Source organism: Sprattus sprattus (assembly GCF_963457725.1).
Source record: "Sprattus sprattus genome assembly, chromosome: 5".
Lineage (NCBI taxonomy): Eukaryota > Metazoa > Chordata > Actinopteri > Clupeiformes > Clupeidae > Sprattus > Sprattus sprattus.
This window is the reverse complement of record NC_137924.1, coordinates 15,742,979-15,755,478: the sequence shown is the minus strand read 5'-3', so window position 1 is coordinate 15,755,478 and position 12,500 is coordinate 15,742,979. Positions and strand designations below refer to the sequence as shown.

Sequence of the window (12,500 nt, the reverse complement as noted above, 5' to 3'; positions counted from 1 at the left end):
CATCCCATATCGGTTCAAGAACCCTGTTGGACTTACACAGCACAACAACAGAAGTAAAAACCCTACTTGATTACACAGTACAAGAACCCAGTGTTCCTTACACTCCGCAGGAACCCTGGGTCCTTTACACAGTCCAGGAACTCTGTATAGCTTGCAGGGAACAAGAACCCTGTGTCTCTTACAAAAAACAAGAAATCCGTGTCTCTTACACAGCACAATAATTCTGTGTCCCCTACACCATAAATAAATAACAACAAAACAATGAGGCCTTATGAGACACATTAGTAGAGGCCCCTGTGGTGCCTATGTGCCCAGCCGATGAAGAGGCTCTTTCAGGAGTTTGTTTTAGGGGAGAACACCTCATCTGCTCAAGGAGGGTGACCTCATCATCATGAGACACTGGGCTGAGCTCTCGCCTGCTCCACCTCTGGTTCTCCTTAGGTTGGGAGCTGTTCCAGCGAACACACACACACACACACACACACACACACACACACACACACACACACACACACACACACACACACACACACACACACACACACACACACACACACACACACACACACACACACACACACACACACACACACACACACACACACACACACCACTCCCTTGCTGCCGTGCTGAACCTCTGTGAACTTCTATATACAGCCAGCCAGCGCTGCGCAGCCCAGCCGAGCCCTGCGGGACCAGTCCCACCCCGGCGGAACATAAACAGACTCGGTACAGCCACACGCCAACAGCGCAGCCCAGCCGAGCCCTGCGGGACCAGTCCCACCCCGGCGGAACATAAACAGACTCGGTACAGCCACACGCCAACACCCTACGCTAGGGCTTCTGCTGCTGCTGCCAATGCTGCTGACGGTGGAGGTCTACTGCCCTCTGGGGGCTGGTGTTAGGAACTGCAGCTCAGGTTATTCTGTACATAGATATCTATAATAAAGGCTAGATATCCTGCCTGCGTTTCTGGCCGACGGAGTCGAATGTCCGCACATTTCGGCCATTTTGAGGACAGTATAGCTCACTCCCCCTTGGTAGTGGTACTTTTTAAATAACCAGAACTTGCTCAATTTTCAACCGATTTTCAAACGGGTTGGTTTGTTATAAATGTAAGATATTTCTTATGGCACTACATACTTATGAAGAATTATAAACATGGGTTTTCATATGAAAATAACATTGACAGGTCTCTGACAGGTCTTGTTTCAAGGGAGTGTTCAATAGAGCAGATTGCACAAAATTCTGGCATCTTCATTGGCAATAAAGTCAGCAATTTCCTGTCGAAATCATAATGTAAGATGTTTAACAAACCAACCCGATTGGAAATCATGTGCAACTTCAGTTTTATTATGTGCAACTTAAGTTATATTGAAAAGAAAGAACAATTACTCGCCAATTGATGTAAAATGACTGATACACAATAGCCGTGATACACAATTAAGCTGCACATTTCAACATGTTCAAGCATTCAGAATTATTACCAAGGTAATGACGATTGTAAATCAAGTCATTTGTAAATCCGTCAAAATTTCCGCGAGATAAGAGTGTAAACGATTGTGAAGATCACTGATGTTACCTAACGTACCACTGATCCCTACCGGAAGCTATACTGTCCTCAAAATGGCCTCCTGTGCGGACATTCAAGAGTCCGCCATAATCCATCTAGCCTTTATCTAAGATATCTATGATTCTGTAGGCTGCACTGAAAATGGCTGAATGTTTTTGGATAAATCTACTCTTTAAACAGTCTGTTATAGTAAGCAATGTAAGCACCACAGAGTGAGCAAAAGACCAGTGCCTCCTGCCTCAATTTAGAGCAAAGGGAAAGGCGAAGTGAACTATTACAGGAAGAGGGATTTTAGTCTTCATTAAAACTGCCTGGAGGAGAACAGAATTGAAGCAGGATTGATCCTTGGCTTTATAGGTAAAAAAAAAATGACTTGGCGTACCTCATCAGCAAGTTCTCTGTTAAACGAAGCAGCCTGCTCCAGTGGAGACCAAAGTTTGATATCGTAATCGATACCAGACGAGGCCAGGACTGAAAGAGAAAAACAAATCAAAGTCCAGGTTTTCATCCACAATGGCACAGCACTACGTATACAATAGTTTGATAACACAAACAATTGAGTCACTTATGAAAATATATTAATTATAGCTGAAGGAATAGATAGATGGACAGACAGACAGATGGACAGTGAGATAGACATAACAACATACAGAGAGCCAGACACACAGGCAGACAGACATATATAGATAGATGAATATGCCAACAGACAGACGGATACATAGATTGATGCAAGAGGGAAGCATACATGACCAAAGAACAGAAGAGATCCCCATGATCTGGCACAGGGTCTGATACTGATGGATAGGTCCATAAAGTGAGAGAAAGAAACAGCAGAGAAACACACAGACAGACAGACAGACAGGCAGACAGACAGACAGACAGACAGACAGACAGACAGACAGACAGACAGGCAGACAGGCAGACAGGCAGAAAGCCCTGGTGTGGGAGTGATTTTTACTTGGGTCGTAGGGGTGTGGCTGCAAGCAGACAGACAGGCAGACAGACAGACAGACAGACAGACAGACAGACAGAGAGAGAGACAAACAGACAAACAGAAAAACAGAGAGACAGAGAGACAGAGAGACAGCCCATGTGTGGGAGTGATACTGACTGGGGTCGTAGGGGTGTGGCTGCAGGCAGTTGACCACGTGGTTGTCAGCCTCCAGCAGCATGAGGTGCTCGCCCGTGTGCCGGTCCCAGATGAAGATGTGACCGCAGTCTGAGCCGCTCATCACGAAGTTGTTGCCCCAGAAACACGACTCCTTAATCTGACACACACACACACACACACACAAAAGAGATGTTAAATCCTGGACAAGCACTTCATGCAGTTTCATCTGTGGCATGCCATAGTAAAAAGGTGGACTGATCTGCCAAATGACATAAACACATGCTAATAATTGAATTTATTTCACAAAGAATATTTTTTTGTTTTGGATAACTCAGGCAGAATGAGACGGTATCAAGCTCCCGAGACTGGACATACCCTGACTTATATACATTGGATGACTGTCAGAGGGGCTCTTCATTTTATGATGGATATAACCCTAACCCTAACCAGGATCCGAATAGAGGTTCTGTACCATGGTTCTGGAGTTGCGGTGGCCCTTGTACACCATCTTGACCGTAGGCCTCCTGATGTTCTGTGTCTCGCTCTCCTCCATCTCTCGTCGCTCCTTCCTACGGCGGAACAGCTCCTGGATTCGGGCTGCGGCAGAACGCCTGAATGAGCACAAGTGGAGCGGGGTTGAAAGGTCACGTTCTGAAGGTAAAAATGTCACCCAGGGTTCCGTTCCCACTCATGAAGAACCTCAGCATTTTTTTTTTTTTCATCATGTTTGACCTGTTCAAACTGTGACACTTAAGATATCCATATGGTGGAACAGCTGAAAGTGAGTGATTGAAAGGAGGAGGGGGAAGGATGGTGTGTATGTGTAGGTGAGTGTCCTTTATGGAAGAGTGTTTGTGAGGTAAGAAAACCATCCATGGCTAATTACAAACGAAATAAGCTAAGTGTAAGACTCTTGCATCACTCTTCAGATATTTCAGGCCAGCCAAGGAAAACCAACACACACTTACACAAAACACATCCATAGTTTCAGATCGCTGTCAGTCCTGACAGCCCTAACACAACATAACACAACACAGCACCATCATCATCATCATCATCATCATCATCATCTCCCTCATGCACTGTGACTATTGTTAATAGCATATTGCAACTCCAAAACTGCACGACTTCTATACTAGTCCAAACGTTAGAGCACATGCTGGGGTCTACACAACTAACAACCATGTCATCCCAAACAGAATGGCTCTCCATGCACAGCTGTCCAGTTAGTAACTGTGTTTCATGTCGCCAAAAAAAAACTCCATGACACTCTCACACTGTATCACAAAAGCAGAAAAGAAACGGCATTGCTCTTTGTGCAAAATGAGCCTTCAACCGGGTCACGCTCCAGTTGAATTTGCAGTGCTGTTGTGGGTTAACTGAAGAATCATGTCAAAGAAGGACCTTTAGTACTGGGTTTAGTAGTCGCCACACATGCCTCAACGACTTTACCTGATCATCCTATCCCCTACTGGTGTTCCTCTGAAATTAAACCTAACAGGAAGAACAAGGATTCACTTCACAGCTCTGAGCAGGTCAAGCAAACCACGGCCGATTGCGTAGAACAGGGGATGAAATACGAAGGAAGAGGAAAATACTACAGAGGGATTTTCAATATGATCTTCCTTATCTGTCGTTCAGAACATATGGACGAGAAAAAAATTAGGGAAATCAATGATGTCATTAATGTACTCCGCACAGGCTTAAGCCTTTTTCTTAAGCATTTCCTAGACTGGAGAGAATATTCCAGATCAGTAATTGACTAGCATAGACCAAACCTAACGTAATGTAATCTAAGGGGCCTCTCCTCACCTCTGTCCCTGTCCTCCTCTGTACCGCGCAGAGGGGATCAGGATGGGGTCGTCGTCGCTGTCATCCGAGTCAGGGCGGGCTAGCGGCGGCTGGGCGGGATCCCCCTCTCCAGGGGGTTCTGCTCGCCTGCAGGACTCGTCCCCCCCCACCCCCTCCGCACCGGCACCCAGGGTCCCTGAAGAAGAGGAGGGAACAGAGGAGGAGGAGGAGGAGGATGACGGGCCCCCGGTGTCGGCTGCGCGGGGGGCACTGGGCTGGACCGGGGCAAGGGCCTTTGCCGAAGAGCTGCCCTGAGAGGCGGCGGAGACCTTCTCTTTGCCTCGGTCGGAGTCGCTAGAGCGGGCTGTAGGAGCCAGCCTGTCCGGGGCTGCCTGCCCAGGAGAAGAGACTACTGGGGGAAGAGGAGAGGCGTAGAGTGAGCATAATGAACCAGCTCAATGACAGAGGGGTGGCAGTCTATATGACAGTCTTCTTATATTCCTGAACACTGCTGGCAGACTATTAATACAGTCAATCGTGACTATATAATAAAAGTTCTCAAATTAAAGTTCTAAATAAATGTAGGTAATCTGACTGTGTCGCTTTCTCAAGTTACTTATTATTCACCCATTTTGTAACGAGGACTATCTAGAGGCCTGTGTAAGTGTCACTGGGACATTTTACACCCAACTATTACTACAGCAAAGGGGACTAGCCCATTCTTTTTAGAGTAAAATATGTCTGTGTTATACCAAAACATGTCACCAAACCTCACACAAACACATACAGACACACATCCAAGTCTTCATGTGGGCACACCGCAATGTTGTGTTGTGTAGCATGTCAAGTCAACCTTTTAGGCAACAACTTCTCATCAATAACACCTGTATGTAAGGGATCCGTATTTCCGCTGGGATTGGTATTAAAACCAGAAGTGAGTACTTAATTCAGTTTAATGGATGCATTTGTAATTTGCTGCGGTGCGTGGTGTACTGAAAAGCACTGATAAGAATATTTCATAATTATTTAAACTCTAGGTCTAGCTAGCTTGTTAGCTATCCAGTTGCTCGCCAACTGACTATTTTGTTACTTGCTGTTACAACAGGCTTTTCTTCTAGAATCAAATGTGCTGACATTCGCATATTTTACACAACGGGTGTGATCACTTGTCGGAATGACATACTCACTTCCGGTTTTAATACAGATCCCAGCGGAAATACGATCCCTTACCTACAACAACATCTTATTGGACCAGTGTTTCTCACCTCTCTCTACTGCCTGACTCTCATCAGGCTTACGACCACTACTGCCGGCCGCTATGGAGCTGGAGGAAGGATTGCTCCTGTCAAAAGAAAAGCCAACACAAGAGCAGCCCTGATCAGATCCAGTCCCTTCTTCATCTAAACAAGAGCATTAATACCCACATCAGCCCAGGGACAGATTCAGCAGCTACCTTTAACCACACTGGTTGTCTGTCTGTCTTGGAAACCAATCAGCAGTATCCAAACAAGAAAGCTATTCACCATAAAAGTGGTGTCAATTATATTAAAGTTAAGAATCTCCTTCCGCATCTACTTTGTTGTTGGACGTCCACTAGGCAATCGTCATCATAACGACAAACTGGAAAACACTCAGGACATCTGGTCATGTATGCATTGACATGTGATGTCATCCAACACAAAAGATTTCCAACACCCTCTCCCCCATGTCTCACCACTCATCTGTGAAGTTGAGTTTGATGGTGCTGGTGATGGTCCCCTCTGTGCTGTAATGAAGACTCAGAACCGGTTCTGATGTACCAGACCGGCCGCTAGCAGACACAGAGCTGCTGAAGCTGGTGCCTGCAGTGATGGTGGGGGTGGAGGCTGACGGGGGGGCTGGCAGGGGCGTGGGCTCGGGTGGAGGCCCAGGTGTGACTGCCATCTCTTCACTCACTCCGCCTGCAGCTCCACCCGTACTCGAGCTTACAGTCCCTGAGGCTCCCATGCTACCTGTGGTAGAAACACAGCAATGGAGAGAGAGAGAGAGAGAGAGAGAGAGAGAGAGAGAGAGGAGAGAGAGACGAGAGACGAGAGTAAGAAAGAGGAACATGGGATGGAGAAAGTGAGAGAGGGAGAGAGTCAGAGAAAAGGATAAGTTAAGAGACAGGAAGGAATTAAAGGAGAAAAGAAAGAGACAGGTACAAGGAGCAACAAGGAGAAAGAGAGACAGACAGAGAGAGAGACCGTAAACAAAGAGAAAGAGAGACAGACAGAGAGAGAGACCGTAAACAAGGAGAGAGAGAGAGACAGATGGAGAGAGACAGGTAAACAAGGAGAGAGAGAGAGACAGATGGAGAGAGACAGGTAAACAAGGAGAAAGAGAGACAGACAGAGAGAGAGACCGTAAACAAAGAGAAAGAGAGACAGATGGAGAGAGACAGGTAAACAAGGAGAGAGAGAGAGACAGATGGAGAGAGACAGGTAAACAAAGAGAAAGAGAGACAGTTGGAGAGAGACATGTAACCAAGGACAGAGAGAGAGACAGATGGAGAGAGACAGGTAAACAAGGAACGAAATGGAGATTGAGTTCTACTGTAGCAAATTACGTACATTCAGCCAACTATTTATCGAAATGTGATACTTTGTGACACTGCCTGGATTTATCTGCATATCTCATTGCTTTTAAGTCTTAATAAATACTGATGTGCTTGAATATCAAATTACAGACTCTATCACAACATGTTTTAGAAAAGAACAGACTAAATCAAGCAACGATGTTGCAGTAAAAGAACTATGATTATAATTATAAATATCTCCAATCCTCCCCCCCCCCCCCCCCCCCCTCCCTCTCACTGCCCCTTTTCCTTCCAACCTACCACCTGTACACCTCATGTTTGACTGACACCTCAGAGGGTGGGCTTTGAGCTTCTCTAAGCTTCTGATAGGTTAAAGGACAAGGCTCACTCAGGAATCTCAGAGAGGGAGTTTCATTTTAACACCACGCAAGCTGCTGGATGTGCCTGGCTACTGAGCAGCACATTAACACAAGACTCACACACAACAACTTGAGGTATTAAAATGCAACAGACAACACATATAACAGCCATCAGAGGACCGTCATTTCCAGAACTTTCCTGAGAGCCCTGAAATCGTCCTCTGATGGGTCCGGTGATGTGGTTTGGAGTGACATACACACAGGAGAGTGAAATAAAGACACACACACACACACACACACACACACACACACACACACATTCCACACTGACAGGGTTTGCAAGCTCATGTGGTACATGGGAAGAGAGAGAACACAAGGAGTGGAGACTGGTGCGATGGCAAGCTCAGACACTGCCACCATGCAAGTCAGAAAACAAACAAGGAATCAGTGATGCTGGGATGATTTCTGCGGTCTCCCTTTGCTCTTAGGATGTGGTCACCAAACACCTAATTACAAAGTCACCATCGGCAGAATTTTGGGAAGAGACAAATGACCTCTGAACTTTGACCCTCCTCTTCCTCAAAAGGCAGCCTCAGAGAGCCTTCCATTTGCCGTGCAGTCAACGTTCAGAAAAGCCAATACAGTTTGAATAAAAACAAAACGCAAACGATTTGGGACTGGCACATGAGCCCAACCGTGAAGGCAATCTGCACAAGCCATGCTGCAAAGCTGGAGCTATGAGCTGCTCTCTCCTTCCGGAGTTAAGCTTAAAATGTGTTAATAAACCTGAAAGAGTCCGAGAGTATCAGAGGGAGTTTAAGTCACCGGTTTTAAACAGAGATGCAAGGACCATGACAGCTTTCTGTGGCAGAGAAATGTAGTATATGCAACATTTTTGAGACCCTCTGTGTATTTTCCTCATCATTGAAAGCCTGACTGTCTCTGCTGACTGCTGGAGTGCTCTTCTGAAGATGATGGTGACACAAGGCACGAGAGATAAGGAGCGGAGAGCTTTCTTACTGCACAACCCTGCACTGCTGAAGGGAACATGTCCCACATATGCAGACTGTAATGGAAATTTATTAGTTAGTATTAGTTCTTCTTTGTTTACCAGCACTTCTTTGTTTACCAGATTGATTTTAGTCTGTACCGGAACATGCCGCAGTTAAAAGATAAGGTGTTCAGCGTGACGCAGGTACTTCTCCTCCCTAATGGATGTCCTTGAGACACCCTGCTACCCACGTGCAGTCTTCTTCCAACAGGCCTCACCACCCAACAGTAGCTTTCCACTGGAAACATGTTGTGTCTTCACTGAATAGGAGAAAAGCTGTGTGTGCTTTTATTCGGGGACTCTCTGCCTGAGCACTGGGTCCCCCACTCGCAAGTTGGTAAAAAAACGTTTAAACCTATGCCGGGTGTGTCCGAAGCCGGGGTGTGTCTGAGATTATCGAAATAAAAAAAACGAAAAACGATTTCCACCTGAACGATTTCAGCTGAAAGAAGTTTAAAAAGGGAACTGGCCTTGCTGGACTGAGCCAGTACAACACAAAAAAGGACAGATAAAACAGGGTGAGAAGGGAATATAGGTAGGGGAGGATGAGAGAGGAAAAGGATTAAAAAAAAGAAAGAATAGTGGTGAAGTTTGAGGTTGAGGGGGCAAAAGAAAAGACGAGCGGTGACGCACCCTGCTGCTCATCCAGAGTCATGGATCCGAGCTGTTTGTTTACCACAGACGAGGGGGAATCTGGAACACAAACAAGACTCACTAAACAAACAAACAAGCAAACAAACAACAACAAACAACAACTGTAAACAACAGCAAACAACAGCAGGAGAACAGGCAGAGGGAGTGCAACGCCAAGGGCAACAACTCACACCAGATGTCACAAACAGACCAATCAAAATGCAGACATAGACAGTTCAAAGGTTAAGGAAGGCCACCATCATCTCATTCATGCTACACCGTAGTCCTACAGGACACCTAAGTTAAAGGTAGGATCAGTACCTGATTACAACGAGTCCTGCGTACAACGACTCTGGTCTCAAACACAAGTGAACCCTGACCTTCAACATCACTCAAACCACACCTGCAGTAGACTGGGATGCAGGAGTGCTCAAATATGCCCTCACCACCAAAGCTTGGTGAAAAGGAGCATAGCAAAGAGAAGCTTAGAGAAGAGAATCTTAACTTAAAATAGCAAAGCCATTATGGTGCTACAAAAGTAGCAAGCTTCACTGCCTACATACTCGAATGCATCAGTTACGGGTATGCATTATGCTAAGGTTTCTATAAAGCACGCTGTGACATTTGCTGCTTCAATGACGCTCCAAATAGACTGATACCACTGACCTGAGCTTAAAATGAAAAACAAGTACTAAAAAATGGACACATTTAATGGCAACTAGGAGGACTGCAGTGAATCAGGGCAGGTCCCCCACTGCATGACACCAGTCTAGGCCAGAGCCTTAAGAGCCATCGATCAGTTTCCCCTGTTTAAACTCTGCCTTCCTTGTTTTCATGCCTGCTTGCCAAAGAGGCATCAACTAAAATACTGTAGCCAACAGAACAGGGACAAGACCAGAACTTGCCAACAGGCCCATCATGATTGACATCCTGTCCGAATATATCACCACCCCTTGAGCCAAAGGCATGGATACATTCAGTACAAGCTTCACAAAGGCCACAAAAGGTGATCGCAGCAACAACAAGCATCACAACATCTGTGCAGACACACACCCACACGCACACACACTCCCACGCAAACACACACACACACACTCGCACGCACACACACACACACACACACGCAAACACACACACACACACTCGCACGCACACACACACACACCCACAAGCCAAGTGCATCAGCAGCAGCAGGTGAACTCTTTATGACAACAACTCAACTTAAAGCAAAATCCAGTAATGGGGCCTTTTCCATTAGGAACTGGTAACCAATGAGTGGATGAAAACACTTTTTGAGTGCCAAATTGTCTTTGTCTCACAAGGTTTTGATAATGCAATATCAACACAGACCTGAAGCAGATATGGCTCTAAGACACTGTGGGTGGGGGGTGGGGGGGTTGTACTATGATCTACAAATCTGGTGGACACCAGACTGGCTCTTTACCTTTGGGTCAGCGGCCCAACACCCTATGAGCCTGTGTAAGCTCAAGCCATCTTCCTTCCTTAAAAGGACGTGCATCATTGCCAACTATGCCCTTAGCTTTCTTTTGAGAGGTTCACGCCTTGATGGGCATTATTTGTTTAATGTTGGCGTAAATTGTTTGATGACACAGAAGTGAACTGAAAGCAATTTAATAAAAAAACTGAGAGCACTCGAAATTTGGGAGCAATCTCTGTGATACACAAAGAATATGTGAGTCCGTCTGTCTGTCTGTCTGTCTGTCTGTCTGTCTGTCTGTCTGTCTGTCTGTCTGTCTGTCTGTCTGTCTGTCTGTCTGTCTGTCTGTCTGTCTGTCTGTCTGTCTGTCTGTCTGTCTGTCTGTCTGTCTGTCTGTCTGTCTCACTCTAAAGGTGTGTGTGCAGGGTAGAGAGTGGGTATAAGCAGTGCTCCAGGGGACAGACTCAAATCAACCAGGTGTCATGTGAACTCATCAGGCAACAAACAGCCAACAACTCATGGGGGACACGCATTGTGGGGCATTAGGCATTAGGGTGGAGAAGAGGGTAAGTTAGGGGTATATTTAGCACAAAAGGGCTCTCCAGGGTTGTCCCCACAAAAGAAGCACGAGAATGTATGAAGAATGTGTGTCCAACTTTTAAAGTATGGATAGAGCCCTTTCTGACCTGAGAGTTCTAGTGAGAACTAGACATAATTCTGAAAAGTACCATTTATTCTAAGGAAGAATTCTAACAAAGGGCAACTACTAGTCCGAAGAGTACCAATGAAGTTCCATATAGAATCCCTCATAAGCAGAACCTCTCAGAGTTCTTCTGTGGGGACTAGCTGAAGGCTTGTTGCCATGGAGAGCAGTCTAGAAGACAAAGGCTTGCAGAACAGGTGCGTGGCGGTAACAAGAAGAGTGGCAAAAGGTGGGGTCTTTGGGGTGGGGAGGGGGTGGTAACCTGCAGGGGGGGCGATGTCGGCAGCGGCCCCTGCGGGGCGCTCGTCTGGGGGGGGCTCAAAGCCTCCTCCTGGGCTCTGTCCTGGGGGGTCGGCCAAGAGCAGGAGCCTCTGCAAGCGCCTGCATATTAAACTCACAGGCAGCCGGCGAGGGACATACTCTGGTCATGACGAGAAAAGGAGGAGAAAGGGGGACAAAGGGAGAGGAGAAAGTAGGGGAGAAGAGAGGAGAGGAGTGATAGGAGTGAAGAGGACAGCAGGATCAGAGTATGCAGAAAGAGAAAGGAAAAGGACAGGGGGAGGAGATATGGAGATGGAGGGAGCAGAGAAGAGAAAGAGGAAGAGAAGGGGGAGAGGAAAGGAAAGGGGAGAAGCAAAAACAATAACAAAAGAGGAAAGTAATTACATACAGAGGAAGAGAAGTGTGACTAGAGCTACTCTAGTGTCCATCACTACCACTTACAGGAGCTAAGTGCTTAAAGGAAAGTGAAAATGGAAGCCAAAGGAAGCTGAAGGCATGCCACACACACACACACACACACTCAAAATCCTCCCATAGCACATAAACCCTGTGCACCATACACCTTCCAGACACACACCCACAATTTTAAACACACACAAGCACAGACTTCAAACCTAATTAGAAAACTCATAAGAGCGTCCGCAGCGATAAATGTACGCTTTTAGAGTGATTTCAAAACAGAAGGACAGGTGATGTACGTATGTGAGTGGGAATGATTGAGAGACCCAGTCAAACAAGGACAGCAAACGTGCCACACTAACACGTGGACAGACAGATACTGTTCACAGACAGACAGATGGACACACAGCCAGAGAAACCCAAACAAACAAAGACACAAGGTCACAGACACAGATAGATGAAGTGAGCCCAGCTGTGTGCTGTGGCTCGGGGAAAAAGACAGACACCAACAGCAGTCTGCCTCTCAATTTGATTTCTTTCATATATTGCCAGAAGAATTGACAATGTCTCAAGAAGCTTAGTCAAGACACACTTCCTCACTCC

The 12,500-nt window shown here is 46.3% G+C and overlaps 1 protein-coding gene across 4 annotated transcripts in view; it reads right to left on the bottom strand.

Annotated features, from left to right (window-relative positions):
• dcaf6 (ddb1 and cul4 associated factor 6) overlaps positions 1-12,500 on the bottom strand; it is a 45,985-nt gene that overhangs the window by 3,216 nt on the left and 30,269 nt on the right. Inside the window, exons 11-19 of one of the 4 annotated variants that reach the window (XM_080838342.1) lie at positions 11,479-11,637; positions 9,076-9,135; positions 6,190-6,466; positions 5,741-5,817; positions 4,497-4,887; positions 4,137-4,178; positions 3,157-3,295; positions 2,685-2,841; positions 1,956-2,044 (exon numbers count right to left, since the gene is read on the bottom strand). In XM_080838342.1, the coding sequence (XP_080694468.1) occupies positions 1,956-2,044; positions 2,685-2,841; positions 3,157-3,295; positions 4,137-4,178; positions 4,497-4,887; positions 5,741-5,817; positions 6,190-6,466; positions 9,076-9,135; positions 11,479-11,637 (1,391 nt within the window). The remainder of the gene's footprint in view (positions 1-1,955; positions 2,045-2,684; positions 2,842-3,156; positions 3,296-4,136; positions 4,179-4,496; positions 4,888-5,740; positions 5,818-6,189; positions 6,467-9,075; positions 9,136-11,478; positions 11,638-12,500) is intronic. The other 3 variants (XM_080838343.1, XM_080838344.1, XM_080838345.1) reach the window with 3 other exon arrangements.